Genomic DNA, 19,541 nt, shown 5'->3' on the forward strand with positions numbered 1-19,541 from the left:
TCTCCTACATCCCTCCACAAATCCCTCGCTTATTGTAGTATGAGAAGATCATACACTCCATGTTGACATTAAAACCAAAATTCTAGCTGTTAAAAATAATATTTTAATAGAAACTTTGATGGCAGATTAGAACCACTTGGTCCACCTAGTCTATCCATTTTTCTATTGCAAAACCTCAGACGCTATTTGATTCTTTGTTTTGCGTTGCTATTATAAATAGCCTTATGTCTACCCCAACATTTTTTAATTCCCTTAATGTATTAGCCTTTACCACCTCTGTTGGCCGGCCGTTCCAGGAATCCACCACAACTCTCTGCCGCCTATCGTTCAACCAATGCCGTATCCCTTCAACCACCTTAGAATCCAAGCTCAAGCATTGCAACTTGTTCATCAGTCTTCTATATGAAACAGTGTCAAATACGTCACTAAAATCAAGGTAAGCTTCCCCCGGTTCTATTGCCCAGGCAAAAAAAAAAAAAAATCGGATGTGTTTGACATAATCTTCCCCAGTTGATCCATGCTGCCTGAGTTTCTGTAAATTGTTGGCCTTTAGATGTAGAACAATTCTTTATTTCCCCAGGGTTTCCATTAATTTCCCCATTACTAGCATAAGGTGTATAGGCCTCTTCTCTACTTCCAAGCTTGTTCTCCTCCCGTCCTTTGGAACTATACCTGTTAGTGACTGGTTGAATACGTCAATAGTTCTGTTAATGGTCTTTCCAGAACTCCTCTAAACTCTTAGAATCCTTTATATCTGTCCCCTCTGTAAATTGACTTGTGTCCACCAATGTGAAGACTAAGCATACATAATTATTAAGCTTGTCTGCTATACCTTGGTCTCCCACTACATGACTCATTTTCCCTCTTTAGTCATAATTCCTCTTTTCACTTATAGACAGATGTAGCGGGCGTTACGGCTCTCGTTATCACACTATAAACATGTTTCTGCTGGCCTGGCGTTTAATGCACGATTTACCACATCACTATACAAACAAATGTGGCCACAGCTGACAACATTGCGCGATGCGACCTTTCACTGCGCGGGAATAGAAGCAGAAACGTTTGCGACAACTGTACAATACGTAAAAACTGTTTTATCCCCATTTCTTACATGCGCTACTGGTCTATTTTGTCTTCTGCTTGGGTGTTTGCACATCTGATTACTTACTTAGCAGCCTCCTTCTGCCTAACATGATAGTTATGTATGTCCCTCGGTGTCTCCCTCTATTTCTATAAAGCTGTCTTTTTTGCCTTAATAATAATTGTCACCTCTTTTGTGAACCATATCGATTTTCTTTTCCCTTGAGATTTTGCTAATCTGCCCGACACAGGGGTCTGTGGATTTTAGTATTGCATCATTTAGTGTATCCCATAGCTTCTGCAACCTTCTCACATACTGTACCTCCATCCTGCCAAGCATCACTAATATAGTTTCCCATCTCTGAAAAGTCAATCCTAAAATCAAAAACCCTGTGTGGTGACTCAGCCTCTGTCTTTATACTGCACACAAGACTGATTCATCATCGCTGGAGCCTAATTCCCACCCATAATTGCATTTGATTCTTTGTCCCCATTTGTAAGTATCATCTTTAGTGTTGCTGACTGAAGGATTGATTGAAACTGAAAGGCAGCCATTTAGTCAACCCTGGGAAGCACGATCTTTGCTGATCGATTACGGGAGAACAAATCAATTGGCATCTTACTGTAGGTAATTATTTTTCATAAAGGTAATCAAAGGCGGCAAATATTTATATATATATATATATTTTTTGTTTAGGTGCTGCTTGGACTGCCTTTTTAAGGCTCACCTGAGTGTGTTGAAGCTGCAGTTCAAGCAATATCCTACATGTTTTTTTTGTTTTGTTTTTTAAAATAAATCAGTTCTGTACTATGAGAAAATACTTGTAGCATTTAAAAAAAAAAAAAGTGACAGCCCCTTCCCCTTCTGATAGGCTCTGGCTATTCAGCCGCACCCTCTCTCACCAATTGTATCTAGTAACTGCCTAGTCACATGATATTTCTGGACTACATTGCCCACAATGCTGTGCAAGAACTGAATTAAATAATCCTGAACAAGCGATCGACTACAGGACAACGTCTCCATCTGCAACTTAGCTAATCATTGTCAGTGTGCAGATTGTATTGATGCATATATTGAATGGAAAAAATAATAACTTAAAACGGCAGCTTGAAATGAAGCTTTAATGTACAACAGATATTAGTGAATCTGCCTAGTATCCTAGTTCCTCCCTTAGATGGATACCGGGCATCTCTGTTATATAAGCCCATATCCTCCTGGTACTGTATAACAGCAACAGTGTGTCTAATAAATGAAAATTTCTTCTCTTCAGGCCATTTCTTCAACTACACTAGTCACTGGTGGAAGGAACCCTGCTCTCCCCACTGCTGTGTGCTGGCAGTACTTCCCTAGCACCAGGTCATTAGTTCATAGGTGGACAATGACCTCTCCCTCTTTCTCCAACAATTCTCAGAGCCTCCTATCCCTCTGAGTGGTAGCTCTGGATAGGGACCTTACTAACTTCGTGTTGTTTGAAGGCGAGTTTCAGGGGACACATAGAACACTTATGACTCATAAATTAGGTCTCTCTCAAAACTTAGAGCTGGGAATTGGCTTGTGCATTGATCATAAAAGCCAACGCTTTATCCTGTTCCCCAATACATTTACCTTTAAAAGAAGAAAGGGTCTGCAGCAACACACACAGATGCCCTCTAAAAAGGTAAGACATTCGTTTTTATTTATGTAGAGCAAATTGCTACTTAAATTTGATTTACCAACGAATGAGTTGTGAGATACTGGAAATGACTTAAGATATGTAACCATCATTATACAACATACTGTACAATGTTTTATTTTGGGGGGTGGTGGCTGCTTCACCTTCCTTTAAGTGTTAAGAAAGAATTAGCAAATATATATATATATATATATATATATATATATATATATATATATATATATATATATATATAATACTGAGTTAAGTTATGGTGAGTAAAAAAAGTGACAAAAACCCTCCACAGGAAAGCAAATATGCAAATATAGCTGTATGCTCATCTGCATGTCTTAGGCAGGTCTGCAACCCCGCCTTTCCCCATTATCACCCAGCATACAGCACTTCCACTGCAGCAAGGGATTCTGGGAAATGACATGCAAATGAGCACACAGTGTCACTTTTTGCCTCAATAACCATTTTTAACATGGTTCCCTATAGGCTTAAGCTTGCTGCATGGTCACAGCTTTGAGCACAGCCAGGGTTAAGGTGCATACCCAGAAAACCACCCACAGACAGCTGTTTCGACCTTGATGGGTCTCATCAGTGTGGGGTTGATTTTACTGGGAATGCAAGAGAGGCTTATGGGATAGGCCAAACCATAATACTGCTGTCTGTGGGTGGTTTTCTGGGTATGCACCTTAACCCTGGCTGTGCTCAAAGCTGTGACCATGCAGCAAGCTTAAGCCTATAGGGAACCATGTTAAAAATGGTTATTGAGGCAAAAAGTGACACTGTGTGCTCATTTGCATGTCATTTCCCAGAATCCCTTGCTGCAGTGGAAGTGCTGTATGCTGGGTGATAATGGGGAAAGGCGGGGTTGCAGACCTGCCTAAGACATGCAGATGAGCATACAGCTATATTTGCATATATATATATATATATATATATATATATATATATATATACATATATATATATATATATATATATATATATATATATATACTGTTGATATCCAGCATTTAAATTGTTAATCACTCTTATAAAGCAGCTGTAACACACACCAAAGCCACTAGCATGACTGGAATGCTTAATAGATGCTTAAATGCTCCAGATGAGATTGGAGTTGTGTCAACAAAATAACTTCCAGTAACTTTGATGCAAATGCCAATTTAAAACGTCATATAACATAATTAAAAAGATAGAGTTTAAGATCCTTCTTTAATCCTTCAAGAGTGGACTCTCTAACTTAAATTGGTCTACAATAATGACCTGCATCATTGTTCATATATCCACATAGACTAAATCATGAACTTTAGGTGAACTTAAATCAGCCTTATCGTTTTCTGAAAAGAATACTAATGATGATGCATCCATTCCTGACAAAATGCCAACACCACACAGGAAGTTATATGGATTATGGTTTAAGGATATTTCCAAGTGTGTTCAAGGGGCAGTCCTACTAACTAAGAAAAATAAAATCGTAACGTAATGGATTTCTTTAAACAAGTGTAATTAATAAAGCACAGATGTCACTATTGTGGGTGTTTTAATTAAGAATGCATATTTTTTCGGGACGGGACCTGAAAACTAGAATTGACTGTACAGTATGTCACTTGTTGACCAGCTGCATTCCTGGCAGAGAACCAAGTTGAGGAAGGGAGACACTGTGGCTCATATTTATTAATTAGTGCTATCTCACTTTCTGACGCTGAAAAACAATTTACAACCTATTCAATTAAATTAGTGTTTAAAGTCATACTGGCACTCAGTGAGAGGAAGGCAAACAAAAAAGCACAGTGAATTATCATCTAATGATTTCTCAAAAAGGGAAAAATAAATTCCTTCCTGACTCCAAATAATAACAAATCAGATCACTCCCTGGATCAACATCCTTCCCATGTTTACTTATTAGGTATATCCCTGTATACCTTTCCTTTCTAAAAAGATGTCCAATTTTTTTTTACATATCTATTGTATCTGCCATCACAGTCTCCATGTGTAATGAATTCCACATTCTAACTGCCCTTACTTAGATTGTAAGCTCTTTGGGGCAAGGACTCCTTTTCCTAAATGTCACTTTTATGTCTGAAAGCACTTCTTCCCATTATGTGTTATTTATATGATTATCACGTGTATTACTGCTGTGAAGCGCTATGTACACGAAAGGCGCTATATAAATAAAGATATACATACATACTGTAAAGAACCCTTTCCTTTGTTGCTAGTGAAATCTCTTTTCCTCCAACCTTAAGGGATGACCCCGGGTCGTTTGAACTGCCCTTGGGATGAATAGTTCTTTTGAAAGCTCAAGAGCTGGGGTGATCCAATAGCAAACTGCAAAGGTATTCTCTGATGACATTGTGACTTCCTCATGACCCATGGAAGTGAGGTTTGGATGGAAGCCCTATGGATTTCCCAAAAGGGTCCAGAAACACTGCAATAACAAAACAAAAAACAAAAGGGGGTGGGGGGCGGAGGAGATAAAAATAGCTCAGTCTAGCGCCAGGGGAGGAGGGAAGATTGCTGCTTTGAGGACAATAAAAACTGAAAAATAAATTCAGTTGTCTGAGCTTTAGTATGTTGCCAAATTGTCAATGAAATGTTTTTTTTTTAAATGATAGCAAATTATCAATTAAAAACAAAATCACATCAATCACCTAAACTCAACCCTTTAAATGTATTCCTGCCACTCATGTCATTCACGTTTGTCTTGGTAGAGACTGTAACTTCCACAGGCATTCTTGCTCCACAGCTATTTGATCACAAGTGTAGCATTAATATCATCGCCTTGATCCATCCCGATATCAGGAATGAAAAGTGGTCCTCTTCTGGATACACTGCAGCTCTCGGAGAGCCACACCTGTGATCGTCTCCTCTCGAGACGAGATCATTTGCGGAAATAGTGTGTAATAATGATCACACATTCAACTTCATACTCCTCCTTCTCATTTAAAAAAAACAGAACTAAAAGCAGCCAAAATGTGAAGAGCAGAAAAAGGCAGTGAAGAGCATTATTAACATGTTGATTCTGTGTGTTCCATACTCTATAACTTTTTTGGGAAGTTGAAAGCGTTTGAAATGATAAAAGCAGGCTGTAAGTTCACATTTCTGGAGAGCCCCGACAATTAGAGACGTGCGAAGTAACGTTTTCAGAAGTCAGAATGTTAAATATTCCCTAACTCTGATTCGCGTGTTTTAGGTAAAGACAAACCACACATTTTTGCAAACTTCTCTAAAAGGCGCATTTGCCAAAGTTGCCTAAATCCACAAATGTGATAATATAAAAATTCTGTCCTATATGAGCCATATTTATCATCTCTGTAAAGGAAGAGAATTCACAGCGAATCTGACTCAACCAGCGACTTACTGGGCATATTTTATTTAATTACTGAGTGAGAGTGGCGCTTGTTATCTTGCGAATGTTGACATTTTTGTGCATGCCTGATATTCTCCATACAGCATATGTATGAAGATTTCAGAAATCTCTATTAATAATATATCAACAGAGCAAATTGTAGTTCATTTCACATCATGTATTTCAGATGTTATGTCAGCATTTTACTTTTTACATTATATAGAGTATTTTCAGGGGGAAGTATAGATCCCAATGTAATAATGCACCTTTAAATGTAATACAAACGTATTTTAAAGTGCATATTTTTATTCGTAATACTGCTTTAAACAAGCCTCCATCTATATTCTACACCGATTTTTACCTTCATTTCTATGTTGTATAGAGATCAACTTAAACGTTCTTGTACGTTGAGTCATTTTAAATAGACTAATTCCCCCCCATAGAATTTATATGATGTGATAAATGAAGACATTCTTATTTTCTTTTCTTTTTTTTTTTGGTGATGTTTCCAATAAAGATGCTCATGAGAAACAATTATATTGGATCCTTATCACTCTCCGCCGGCTCAGTGAAAACGTTCAGTTAATGAAAAATGTATATTTTCTCTTTTGTGCATTTCAATTAATAATGTGCTAATGTCTCTATTCATTGTAACATACAAGAGTGAAACATGAGAAGTAATTTGCCTGTTTCTTTTTTCAGTAAATCCCAATCACATAGAACTAATGGTGACCACATAAAAAAAAAAAAATAACATTAGTCTAATATTTAATTTAGCATTGAGAAAAATGTGTTTTTGTAATATCATATATGAACTGAAGCATTATAGAATATACTTATTAATTGATAAGTAATTACTTACATATTTATTTTTAAAATTATTATATTTTTTGCATATACGAGCAAAGGTTGACTTTAAGGTTAAAGTGTTTTAAAACAACTATTCTATTATTGTCCGACTCTATACAAAAGGAGTTTTTACTTTCCCCATCACGCTTAATAAGGGTAAACTTAGATTCAAAAGACAAAAAGCCCCAGTGCTACATCTAACTTGACACATTCGATAGTTAAATACTTATCTGTTTATCTTCTCATAAGCCGGGTCATTTAGTTAAATTCTTTGGCCAAAGTATTTTAAGCCTGCAGCCACGTCAAGGTATGGCCCATCTGTAGGTCCTAACACTGCTGCACCTGCAAAAAGCTCTCATACCCTCTCTAATGGAGGGAGAGGGGTCTTTAATAGACTGGTCATTTACAGGTGCTTAGCAGCATGGAGGTTAGTGACCCCTCCTCCCTGTTTCCAAGCTCACTCATTTCACCTTTTTAATGGCAGTTCTTGCCAAGCACCTGTAAATGACCAGTCTATTAAAGACACCTCTCCCTCTATTAGTGAGGGTAAGAGAGCTTTTTGCAGGTGCAGCAGTGTAAGGCTACGGCCCCGCTGTCGGCGCAGGGGGAAAGACTGGGGGGAGGGGCCGTGATGGGGGGGCGCAGCCATGACATCACCCAGCAGGTTCGCCTTCATTGGCTGAACCATCAGAGGGCGTGGCAAGAGCTCAGTCGCAAGTCCTGAACACAGTTTTCCTGTCAGTAGAAAAGTCTGGCCGTGCAGCGCGGCGGCCAAAGCAGGTAGCGGGCCCGGCCCCATTAAGGGGTGGTTCTTGTCCCTGCAGTGCACGCCATAGTGTGCGCTGCAGCAGGCACAGGGGACCTAGCCTTAGGCTTGGTCCCCACTGGCTACCGCAGCGCTTGCTATGGCAGGCGCTGCGGGTACAAGAGCCGCCTCTCTATGGGGCCGGGCCGCTGCGAGGGGGGGGGGGGGGCGCCGCACAGCAAGTTTTTCTTCCAGACCCGAAAATTGAGATAGACACGGGCGATGGAGCGCTAGGTCACGCCCCCGGCGGTTCAGCCAATAAGGGTGAACCTGCCGGGTGACGTCATGGCCGCGCCCCATCAATCCCCCGTCCCGTCCCCCCTGTCTTTCCCGCTGCAGCTCACAGCAGACCGGAGAATTCAGCTGCACGCGGCGCCAGCCTCACAGGAACGTGCAGCACAGGCAGCAGGGTCGTAGCCTTAGGATCTACAGATGGGCCATACCGTGAAGTGGCTGTAGGCTTTAAATACATTGGCCAAAAAGCTGAACTAAATGACCCCGGCTTATGATAAGATATACAGATAAGTATTTAACGATATAATTTGTCAGGTAGCACTGGGGCTTTTTGTCTTTTGTTCTACACATGAGGTCACAATCTCAATAGCACCGCTTTGGATACAAATATAATGTGGTGGGCTTGGATTCTGAGCTTACAGGGCCTGTGTGTGTTTGTAAACTTAGATACAGGAAAATAATATCTGATTAATTAATACAGTATTGCTCACTACCATTTGTAAATTCTCTCTCGTTACTGCAGTACTGCGTTTATATTTTACTCTTGTTATACAGCACTGTGCCATAATGAATACACAGCATGGTACAATATTGGACAGATCTGACTTTACAGAATGGGCAAGTTTATTAAATTATCAGCCAAGATATATCTGCGTTGCACATCTTTCCAGAATCAAATAGTTACTGTAAATCTTTGCAACATATGTAAAAACATTGTGAGTTTATTTTTTTCTTTCATTGCATTCATATACTAAGTATAGAACTATAACGGTACAGATTAGTTGCTGACAGCCATATATTTATTATAGTTACTGAAGTTAAAAAAAAAAAAAAAACAACTTCATATATGATCATGCAAACTTCTTCATTTACATAACCCAAACAATAAGTATTTTTTCCGATGATGCAGTGCATTTTTAGTTCAACTGAGTATTACTCATGAATTACTTATTCAATGAAAGTATATGTGTGGCTCCAAAAGCTTTAAAAGCCACAAAATAGTTCTGGAACCAGGCAGACTTCCTGCACTGCAATATGGGCAGCACTGCCACCTACAGATTTTTTTTCTGGCCCAGGAAAATTGTGAAAATGGGGTCCTTATTCTTTGCTTGCTGATAGTAATGGCATAATGACACACTTGCTTAAACAAGCATATGAATAGCAGTGTGGATAATACTGGACACACGATACATAAAGCTTGGCCCCCTGCAGACGCACTTACTAGAATTCCCTCCTACTGTCTCTGTATGTTCTCCCTACCTATCAATTAGACTGTAAGCTCCTCGGAGCAGGGACTCCTCTTCCTTAATGTTACTTTTATGTCTGAAGCACTTATTCCCATGATCTGTTATTTATATTATCTGTTATTTATTTGATTACCACATGTATTACTACTGTAAATCGCTATGTACATTAATGGCGCTATATAAATAAAGACATAAATACAATAATTATACTTCGTCTACTTTGCCTTGTCAGGTCGCTTAACCACCACAACATTTAAACAGTGATCGTCGGGGGGGGGGGGGGGAGTGTGCAGGGCCTCTGTGAGTGCCGGCAACACCTCCTGCTACTATGGGAAGATGCTTCACCATGACAACGTGACATCACATAATGATAGGGCAGGCAAGAGGCCCATGCATCACGTGACAGAGTCGTCAAGGCGGCACATTGTAGCAGGAGGAGATGCCGGCTCCCGACCCGGTAAGAAGCCCCACCACACAGGCATCCCTGCAGTACTAACTTTCCTCCCCTGCCTCTTGCCTTGTCAGACAGTCCTACACTGTGAATTCACAAAGTCCAAAACACCCCCAAAACCAAGTGAGGCAATAAAGGGGGTTGACGCTTTAATATAGGCAATATGCTTGTAACTGCTAATGCTTTCGGTGATACTGTAGCACTGACTAAACTCCGTTGACCTTCGTTGGGCCTTCTTATGAGCTTGAACTATGTGATTGCAGTCTGGTTGCTAACAGTTCAAGAAGATAGGAGCCATGCTGTATCAGTTGACAGCTCACTATGGGAAGCCAATACAGTGCTACATGGCATGAATAGACACAACGAACTAACACAAACAAGACACAAACTGGTACAGTACCTTTTTTCTGACCTGGGGATGTGTCCTTGAGACTGGGACTGTCGACTGCCTCTTAATATTCCCCTGCCAAGACTAGTTTGGCTTAAATCCCCTGAAGCCTGATGGCTCAACCTAGGGTTTTCTTTCCTTCTGTGGAGAGGTACTGATGTACGAATGGCTGATACGATGTGACCAGGGTATGGATTAAGTCCAGTGTCATGATTGAGAGCGTTTTGGATGGTGGGTGTTCTTTCTCCTGCTGAGTAATGCTGGCTTGGGAGTTGATAGTGGGCTGGAAGACAGGGTCGAGTTTGTTCCATCACTCCACCACTGCAACTTCTGGAACAAGCCGACCAAGGTCCCCAGTTGCCCCATGTACCAGTGGACCCAGCACTGATGGTTTCAGTAGCATTATTTTGTTGTTCTATCCTTTGGGGAACCTGTAAACATATAACCAGATTTTAGAATAAGAATTTTTGTTTTCTACAAAACTTGTTCCTGTTTGTATTGAATTTCTATACTGCATCTGCAGCTCAATTCGTACTTTATGATCAAAACATTGTACAGTAAATGAAAAATACCACTTGTGGTTACCATTGCATCACACAGCCAGGTCAGCAACCGTGTCTTTCTACATTATCACTTGGCAAACAGTGCTTCCACTGCAGCCAGGGATTCTGGGTAATGACAAGCAAATGAGCACTCACAGTGAGTCACTCTTTACTACTTATACATTTTAACATGGGCCCCTATAAACTTATGCCAGCCATAAAGAGTGAAGAGTGACTCACTGCAAGTGGCAATTACAGCTTTAAATCAGCAGTCAAATCTGCCTTAAGTCATCAGACTTTGCGTTCAGTGATATTAAATGTACAGTATGCAATGTACAGGCAAGTAAAACAGGCTCTCTTTTCACTAACCAAAGAAGTCCACTGTCCATTATTCTGGCACAGCAGGGGTTAACCCAGGGGTGGGTAACTCCAGTCTTCAAGGGCCACCAACTGGTCAGGTTTTCAGAATAACCCTGCTTCAGCACAGGAGGCACAATCAGTGGCTCAGTCAAAGACCTGATGTGCTGAAGCTGGGACTGATTGAGCCACCTGTGCTGAAGCAGGGATATCCTGAAAAACTGACCTGTTGGTGGCCGTGAGGACTGGAGTTGCCCACCCCTGAGTTAAACCATCGACTGAACACCACAGCGTTGGGTCAACACACAACACCTACTTTATGCACAGTCAATCAGTTTAATTGTTACATCTTTATGGGGCAAGAAGAAAACGTGCACATTTTTTCAACTAATTCAATTTTCTATTTATCGTCTATTACACCAGTAAATCAAATTCAATCCCTCAGCCCTCATAGCGGAATGCAACAAGTGCGAGAGACAGAAATCCAAAACAAGAATGGTAATAGAAACAGTATGTTAGACCGCCCGCTCCAAAGATAAAGAAAGCCTACGGACTGATTGCGAGATCTTGCCAGTTCTTTCCGCCGTATTGTAGCTTTTTTTTTAGGTTTGAAACAGACATGACCGAATGATATCCATGCAAATATCCAGTAACTAATGGAGCCGTTTTGGACACACAGTGGTTATTTTTGTTCAGTGCTCACAGTGCAAACTACGAACGCTTCCAAAGAGAAACGTGAGTTTGAAGCCATATGATGGAATACTTGGACTGGGATGGAAATGAAACATTTTTCACTGGGGTGGATCAGTTCAGGCGCTGTGCCATTTTACTTTTATGTCTTTTTTTTTTTCTTATTTTTGAACATATCCCAATTCCCACACATCTGGAGTCAGCCAATGTGTCCTGGCTCTGTAGAGGGTAATCTTGCGCGGAGAGCCTGATGATATCCTTAAAGGCTCACACAAAAAAATATATATAACTTGTGCTTTGTGCTCCTATTTTTAGAAGTAATTAAATCATTTATTTGAGAGCTGATTCACCAAATGTCTGCCTCTCCGGCCAAAACCTAATGCAATTGTGGAGAAATTAAGTTGACCCTACAAACTTCTGTTCATAAAGTGTGGTTCAATCCAATATAATATTAAAGATAATTCTTATGAAGCATTAAAAAAAAAAAAAAAAAAAAGAAGGTGAGACAAAATGGCACATCATCAGGTTTGTATGAATTAAGCCAACATTGTGCATTTATTTTAGTAAATATGTTGTCCACTTAGCAAAGGATAAATTAGCAAACAAAAGAATGGTCGAAACAGCTATCTGTGAGTAGGTTTACTGGCTATGCAATTCTTTAACCCTGGCTGTGCTGAAAAGCTAAAAACATGACCCCACTACCTCCTTTCACATTACGGTTGGATGTTCTGTCGTTCACGCAGTAGCCCAAGCACGCTGTCTAGGGGTCACACTCGACTCCTCTCTCACATTCTCTTCTCGCATTCAAAATGTATCTAAAACCTGTTGCTTTTCCCTCCACAATATTACAAAGATACGCCCTTTCCTCTGTTGCTCGATTGCTAAAACTCTGACACAGGACCTAATTTTCTCCCATCTCGATTACTGTAACCTCCTGCTGTCCGGCCTTCCTGCCTCTCACCTACAATCTATCCTAAACGCTGCTGCCAGAATCACTCTACTCTTTCCAAAATCTGTCTCAGTGTCTCCCCTGCTGTAATTTTCCTCCTCACTTTTAAAGCTTTATACTCTTCTGCCCCTCCTTACATCTCAGCCCTAATTTCTCGCTATGCACCATCACAACTCTTGCGTTCCGCTCAATGATGTTTTCTCTCTACCCCCTTTGTATCTAAAGCCCTCTCCTGCCTTAAACCTTTCTCACTGACTGCCCCACACCTCTGGAATGCCCTTCCCCTCAATACCCGACTAGCACCCTCTCTATCCACATTTAAGACACACTTGCTTAACAGAGCATATGAGTAGCTCCGTGGCCAATATTATACGCCTGATACATAAAGCTTGGCCCCCTGCAGACGCACTTACCAGAATGCCCTCCTACTGTCTCTGTACGTTCTCCCTACCTACCAATTAGATTGTAAGCTCTTTGGAGCAGGGACACCTTTTCCTAAATGTTACTTTTATGTCTGAAGCACTTCTCCCCTTTATGTGTTATTTATATTATGTGTTATTTATATGATTGTCGTGTGTATTACTGCTGTGAAGCGCTATGTACATTAATGGCGCTATATAAATAAAGACATGCATACAATGTGGCATGCATAAGCTTATATGGCTCCATGTTAAAATGGATTAGAAGCAACCAGTGACTTACTGTTAGTGCTCATTTGCATGTCATTACCCAGAATCCCTACTTGCAGTGGAAGATAATGGGGAAAAGCAGGGTTACAAACCTGTCTGAGATGTGAATTTGCTTACAAGTTATTTTTGTATTTGCTGTACACTGTATGGTGGAGAGTTTGTCACTTTTTTACCCACCATAGCTTATATAATGTGCGGTTCAAACAAAAGAAAACCTTTTCTAGAAGGTGCAAGAGAGTAGAAAACACCATGCCTGCAATTATACAGCATATTCACGAGCATGTACTGTACTTATACAATGGGTGAAGAATAGGCACTCACTGCTCATGGGTTGTGTACAAGAGGTTGAATATATGCTCTTCAGAAAAGTCTGTATTCCAGGTGGAAACTCTGACCATTGCTTTAAACTTTGTGTATGTAACCAGTTTACTATACACGTGCACAGTGCACTCGGATAGTTACTTATGGAATCTGGAGTGCACTTGTGATGGTTTGTTTCTTATCCAGTGTGTTACTAAGTGAATGCGTGGCAAGGGCGATAATAAAAAAGTAAAGCTCTTTGCTGCTGAAAGGAACGGGAGGAAACCACCTGCAGGAAAATAGTTGGACCACGTGATAACGAGTGCAAGAACATTGGCTACATCTTTCTTACCAACTGAGTTAAATTGCTATGGACAGGTTTTGTTTTAGACATGCTAGTTCTCCAACTCCAGAGCAGAACAATAATGTATACACTTTATTATAGCTGTGCGGCTTCTTGTGTTTAGATTCTGCATTAAAAGAATAGATATTAAGTCACGGGCCACTTAGTTAGTTTAAGGGTTAATTTACCAGTTTAGGGTAGGGGGTTAAGGATAGGGGTTTTAGGGTAAGGGATGAGGGTAAAGGGTTATGTTTTGTAGGGTAGGAGATGAGTAAGGGTTTAGGTAAGGGTTAAGGATAGGGGCTTTAGGGTAAGGGGTGCGTTTTTAGGGTAGGGGATTAGGATAAAAGGTTATGTTTTATAGGGTAGGGGATGAGTAAGGGTTTAGGGTAAGGGGGTTTTAAGGTTAAGATTCTGAGGGTAGGGGATTGTGGTAAAGGGTTTGAATAAGGGATTAAGGTTTTTAGGGTAGGGGGTAGCGTTCGTATTAGGGTTAAGATTAGGGGGTTTTAAGGTAAGGTGGAAGGAAGTTACCATGGCAGCAAAGCGTCCGATGGAGAGATGCCCCTGCGGCAAGGTGAGTGGTGGCTAAACGACAGCGGAGATTTGGTCACGGCAAAATGGCTGCAACCAATGTCCTAGACCAGCGGTGTGCAAGCTGGGGGGTCGCGAGACTGAGTGCGGGGGGGAAGGTGGGGTTTACAGAGGCCACGTGCTCTTCCCGAAGGCACTTAAATGAAGTGCCGGGGGAGCTGCAGGGCCTCTGTAAACCTAACTTACCTTGGCTCTGGCGGCTTCTCACACGCGTCGCCATGGCAATGCGTCGTCAAATGCCGCCGCGAGGTTATGTGACGTCACATTGCTATGGCAACGTGACGTCATGGTGCTGGAGCGGGGTTTAGGGGGGGGGGGCGCGGAGGTGAGAGGACCGCCGGCAGGGGGGCGCAGGGAAAAAAGTTTGCGCCCCCCTGTCCTAGACTGTCTCAGCCCTCATACTGATAGAAGGTACAGTACCCAGAAAATCTCCCAGTCGTCTGAAGCTTTTCGTTTTCAAACGAGACTCACAGTTTGTGCTGGGAAATGGCAGTGCGTTGTACCTGGCAATTTATCTCAACGCTGCCGAGTAACTTTACCAGCAGATTTAAAAGTCATCATGTATCGCACAACAAATAAATCAATAAACAGATGCTACTAACATAATGATAATTGCTTTAGAAGAAAATCCACTGAGTTTTTGTAACACGCGGAAGGAGTAAATGGCAACAGCAGAGGAAACAGAATCATTTGAGGATTGTGATTCATGGACTGGCGCTGGCACACATCAGGGGTTATTTATAACAATATCCTGCATGCAAAATTGGGACAAAACTGTTGTAAAAAACAAGCACCCAATGTATCAAAATAAAGGAATCCCATTAAAAGCAGCAACATAATCCTACGATAAATCTGGGACGGTATGCACTGGTTTTTGTCCAGTTTTGCAGCTGGAAGACTTTGATTAAAAAAAAAGACCTCAGGATAATTTCTTGTGGGTAAAATAATCACTTTCAACAAGACTTTTGCAGAGGTGATTCCTCTAATCACTCTATTCTGTTATCTTTATTGGATCTCAAGTACTGAGTAGCAAATGGACAACGATTAAAGTGATAAAGGCGCTCAGCGCTTGATCCCTTGCAGTGAGCAAATAAACAGTATGGGACATGGGGGTATGTGAGAAAATATTGAAGTAAAGTCCCCAGATGGACCAATGATCCCTGAAGGGCGAGATAAAAGGCTAAGACCCAAATCAAGCCCTCATTGGGATGGTTCCTGGACTCACAGTGAATGTTCAATAATGAATGATACTCACAGAAATCCCCTTCCAGTGACCTATAGAGGCGTGCAGCCAGGTAAAGAGATGCTGGTCTCAGGATACAGAATAGAAAAGGAAAAAAACCAGCGCACCGCCAAGAGTGGGTCCCAAGCAGATGTATTTAAAATTCTTCTTTATTAATCTTCCTAAAAGTGGAGGTTAACACTCTCCTACGCGTTTCGTGTAAACATACACTTATCAAGGAGTAGGAAAGGGGTAAAGGAAACCCTCGAAAAACTCAGAAGAAAAGTAATTGATTGCATAGGGGGGTAATTCTACACTGTCCGATGCGGCCATTCAAGCTGTTTTTGGTCAAAAATTCCTATTGACTTCAAAAAGGATTTTTGCCCCAAAACAGCAAGGACAACTATTGCGGACAATATACATTTAAATCCTTGATTTCATAAGAGCGGAACCATGTTAATTTTAGCTCTGGGTACCCCTTGCTTCCAGAGATACTTACCTTGGAATGGGGTGCCGGTAGCAGCTCTAGCAAGACTTGCTGGGGGTTCTCGTAATGGTGATTTTAAATGCCTTGCGTTACGCGGGCCAATAGTAAGCTGTGATGTCATCCGGTGTGGCTTCCTATTGCTCCACCGGACTTGGCTATTTAAATTGAGAGATACTGGCACTCCCTACGGAGATGGGTATCTCTGAAAGCAAGGGGCCCTCAGGGCTGAAACTTTAACACGGTTCTGCTCCGGAGATCCCCTGCTTAAACTTTTTTTTAATAAAACGCAAAGAAAAAACAGGACTTGGACTGCTGCTTTAAACGTAGTTCCAATTGTTTGAGGCCAATTTGATTATTCAATTCTTAATACAATTACATTTTTTGGATCAGCAAGTTTTAAAAGATCAGTTAGAGACTATCAGTGGCCTACTGTATATGCCATTGAAAAGAAATACAGAATAGTTATTTTCTGGTGTCCTTTTAACAGTTGGAAACATGGATCTCAAGCACATAAAATAAATGCAGGATATTTAATTCAGCAACAGTTTGCTGAGATTGTTGTATGTTTTGCATTTACCATTCTTATTACAGCCTCAGCAAACCCTAGACAAACACTGCATGTTGTCTCTGTTTATGTCATGCACACTAGTAAAACTTGTATAAGAATATTTTCCTAAATTGCACGTTTGAATTTCTTTACCTCCAGGGCACAGGGGCAGTTAATAAAACAGATACTATCACTTCACATTTCCCCTGTACTATAATTTTAATGTTTATTACAAGTTGTACAGTTAGGAAACTCGGGCAATTAATCTTAGTGACAATTAAAACGCCCTAGTATTAACGCCCTAGTATTAACGCCCTAGGGTTGAATGTATCAAAGCAATTCTAGAGAAGAAATGGTACAAGGAGCGGCTCAGTGAGTAAAGACTCCGTAAACAGGGGAGCCTGGTTCAATTCCCGGTGTCAGCTCCTTGTGACCTTGGGCAAATCACTTTATCTCCCTGTGCCTCAGGCACAAAAAACATAGATTGTAAACTCATCTGGGCAGGGACTGTGGCTGTAAAATTCCTATGTGCTTAGTACTGTGCACTATACTGTAATTGTGAAGCACAGAGTCCCTTTGGGAGAAAAGTGCTGTATGAAATAAATGTATTATTACAAAAAGGTACTGTATTTTCATCATGTGTGTGAAGGCATTGGTGTTTATTGCACTCATTTTGCCCCATGTGTGTCAGACTGGAATTTGGGGAGAGTCAATAGTACAAATAAGATTCGGCATAAGAGATAAGATAAATGACACACACATCTGTTTGTGTAATGTTCTCTCCCTTTTACGAGCTTCAATAAATCTGCCAGTTTTAATTTGGCATAAACCCTGGTCTAACACCATGTGCCAGATGTGAGAAACTAAGGTACTTACTTGGATACAAAGAGCAAAAATGGTACTGTGTCAAACAAACGTATCTTGCATGATTCCCATGCTGTGCTTTTAAAGCTGTGTTAACAGTGAGCATTAGAATATATGGGTTCCATGTAACAATGGTTTTTCAGACAAAAGGTGACACATTGTGTGCTCATTTGCATGTAATTTCCCAGAATGCCTTGCTGCAGTGGAAGCACTGTATGCTGGGAATAATGGTGAAAGGCAAGGTTGCAGACCTGCCTAAGACATGTGAATGTGCTCACAAGTGATCTTTTTATTTACTTTCATACATAGACTCCTTCATGCCCATTTGCAGTTCTGAAAACACACAGTATCCCCCAGCCTACACCAGGGGTGCTCAACTCCAGGCCTCAAGAACCCCCCCCCCCCCCAACGGGACAGGTTTTCAGCTTCAGCACAGGTGGCTCAGTCTGAAGACTCTTTGCTGAAGCAGGGATATCCTGAAAACCTGACCTGTTGGGGGGTGGGGGCGCAGAGGGTGTTGACTAGACTGGAGTTGAGCACCACTGGTGAACGCAACAGTAAAATGGCATTATAACATGCTAGGATTTACTCTTACGGATACAACAAAAGTTAGACATGGCTGCTTCACCTTTTTCAGTATACAATGAAGGCTCAGAATTTAGTCATTTGGAACACAGATCTATCCGGCATGTGCCAAAGTCAAGCAAACCATTTCCCATCCAGTCAAAAGTCGGTTTCGTTTCAATGTCATTCTTTTGAAGAGTGCTATTAAGTATTTTGCTAATGTATCTTATTTGTCACATATAATTGGTGTTTCTTGCTCCAAAAGAGGCCTCGTTTTCATAAAGCTTCTTAAAGCTACAATTCCCTGTATTTTTTTTTATACTGTATAGATTTCTTCACCATAAACCATAAGATATCTGTTTTTACCTCTCTAGTATTTTCACGATTGTGTTTTTAGTCCCAAACCCCCGTTAACATTGGTGCGAAGCCGCTTCCGCTTTGTGACATCACAGGATTTTTCGGGGGAAGCTCCGAATAAGACAGTTTCCCTAATAAGACCCTGTGACATCTTCCTAGAAAACAGCTCTGTGCTGCCTGGTGGGATGGAGCAAGTTAAAATAAACAGTAGGCTTTGGACCATTTAAAATAAAAAATAAAACACAGCTAAGGGGTGAAAATACAGCCAGTAATCTGCTTTGAAGGACATTGCATTGAGTTGACTTTCAAAATAGGGCAATGTTTCAGGAGAGCTGCACTTTTAATGATGCAAAACAGCCTTTATTCTCGTAAATGCACTTTTGGTTCTTTTCAAACTATTGTATGCCACTAAAGGATCAATTTGTTTGTAAACTCCTCAGACAGGGGTTGTTTGCACCTGCAAAATTCAGTGCACAGTGATGTGTATATTGTCAGCACTAAGTAAAAAACAAAGAAAAGCCGGTAAATAGTATAAGTAGGTTTTCAGTAGATTTTCACTGGGGTCATAGATTCTAAGTAAGGGAACTGTTTCTTAAGTTTAAATGGTTGAAATTATTTTTATGAGCGAAGCTTGTTGCAGGATCATACTACTTGTTTTATGATACAAAGTATTTGGAAAACCATTATGTAGTACAAATGTGACTACATCAAACCACGAAGAAATAAGATCCAACACTAAAGATTTATGGAGCAGTTGTTAAAATTATCCCGTGCAATAAAAAGTCCCAGAGGTGAAGCTGTCATTCGTTGTTTTACCCGCAAATACTTTAGATATAGCATGTTGCAGATCAGAGAACAGGAGACAGAATAACCAAGGTTGCCGTGTTTTCAATGGTTAGCAATTCTATATTTCTACAACCATACTGTTGTTACATACAGCATGATTCACAACAATTACAATTCACAACAATC

General features: G+C 40.8%; 1 protein-coding gene across 3 annotated transcripts in view; it reads right to left on the bottom strand.

Annotated features, from left to right (window-relative positions):
- Window positions 1-19,541, bottom strand: part of THSD4 (thrombospondin type 1 domain containing 4) — a 531,228-nt gene that overhangs the window by 437,117 nt on the left and 74,570 nt on the right. For 2 of the 3 annotated variants that reach the window (XM_075575822.1, XM_075575820.1), the window contains exon 4: window positions 10,077-10,495. In XM_075575822.1, coding sequence (XP_075431937.1) covers window positions 10,077-10,495 — 419 coding nt within the window. The remainder of the gene's footprint in view (window positions 1-10,076; window positions 10,496-19,541) is intronic. The other variant, XM_075575821.1, reaches the window with a different exon arrangement.

This window comes from Ascaphus truei, chromosome 18 (genome assembly GCF_040206685.1).
Source record: "Ascaphus truei isolate aAscTru1 chromosome 18, aAscTru1.hap1, whole genome shotgun sequence".
Lineage (NCBI taxonomy): Eukaryota > Metazoa > Chordata > Amphibia > Anura > Ascaphidae > Ascaphus > Ascaphus truei.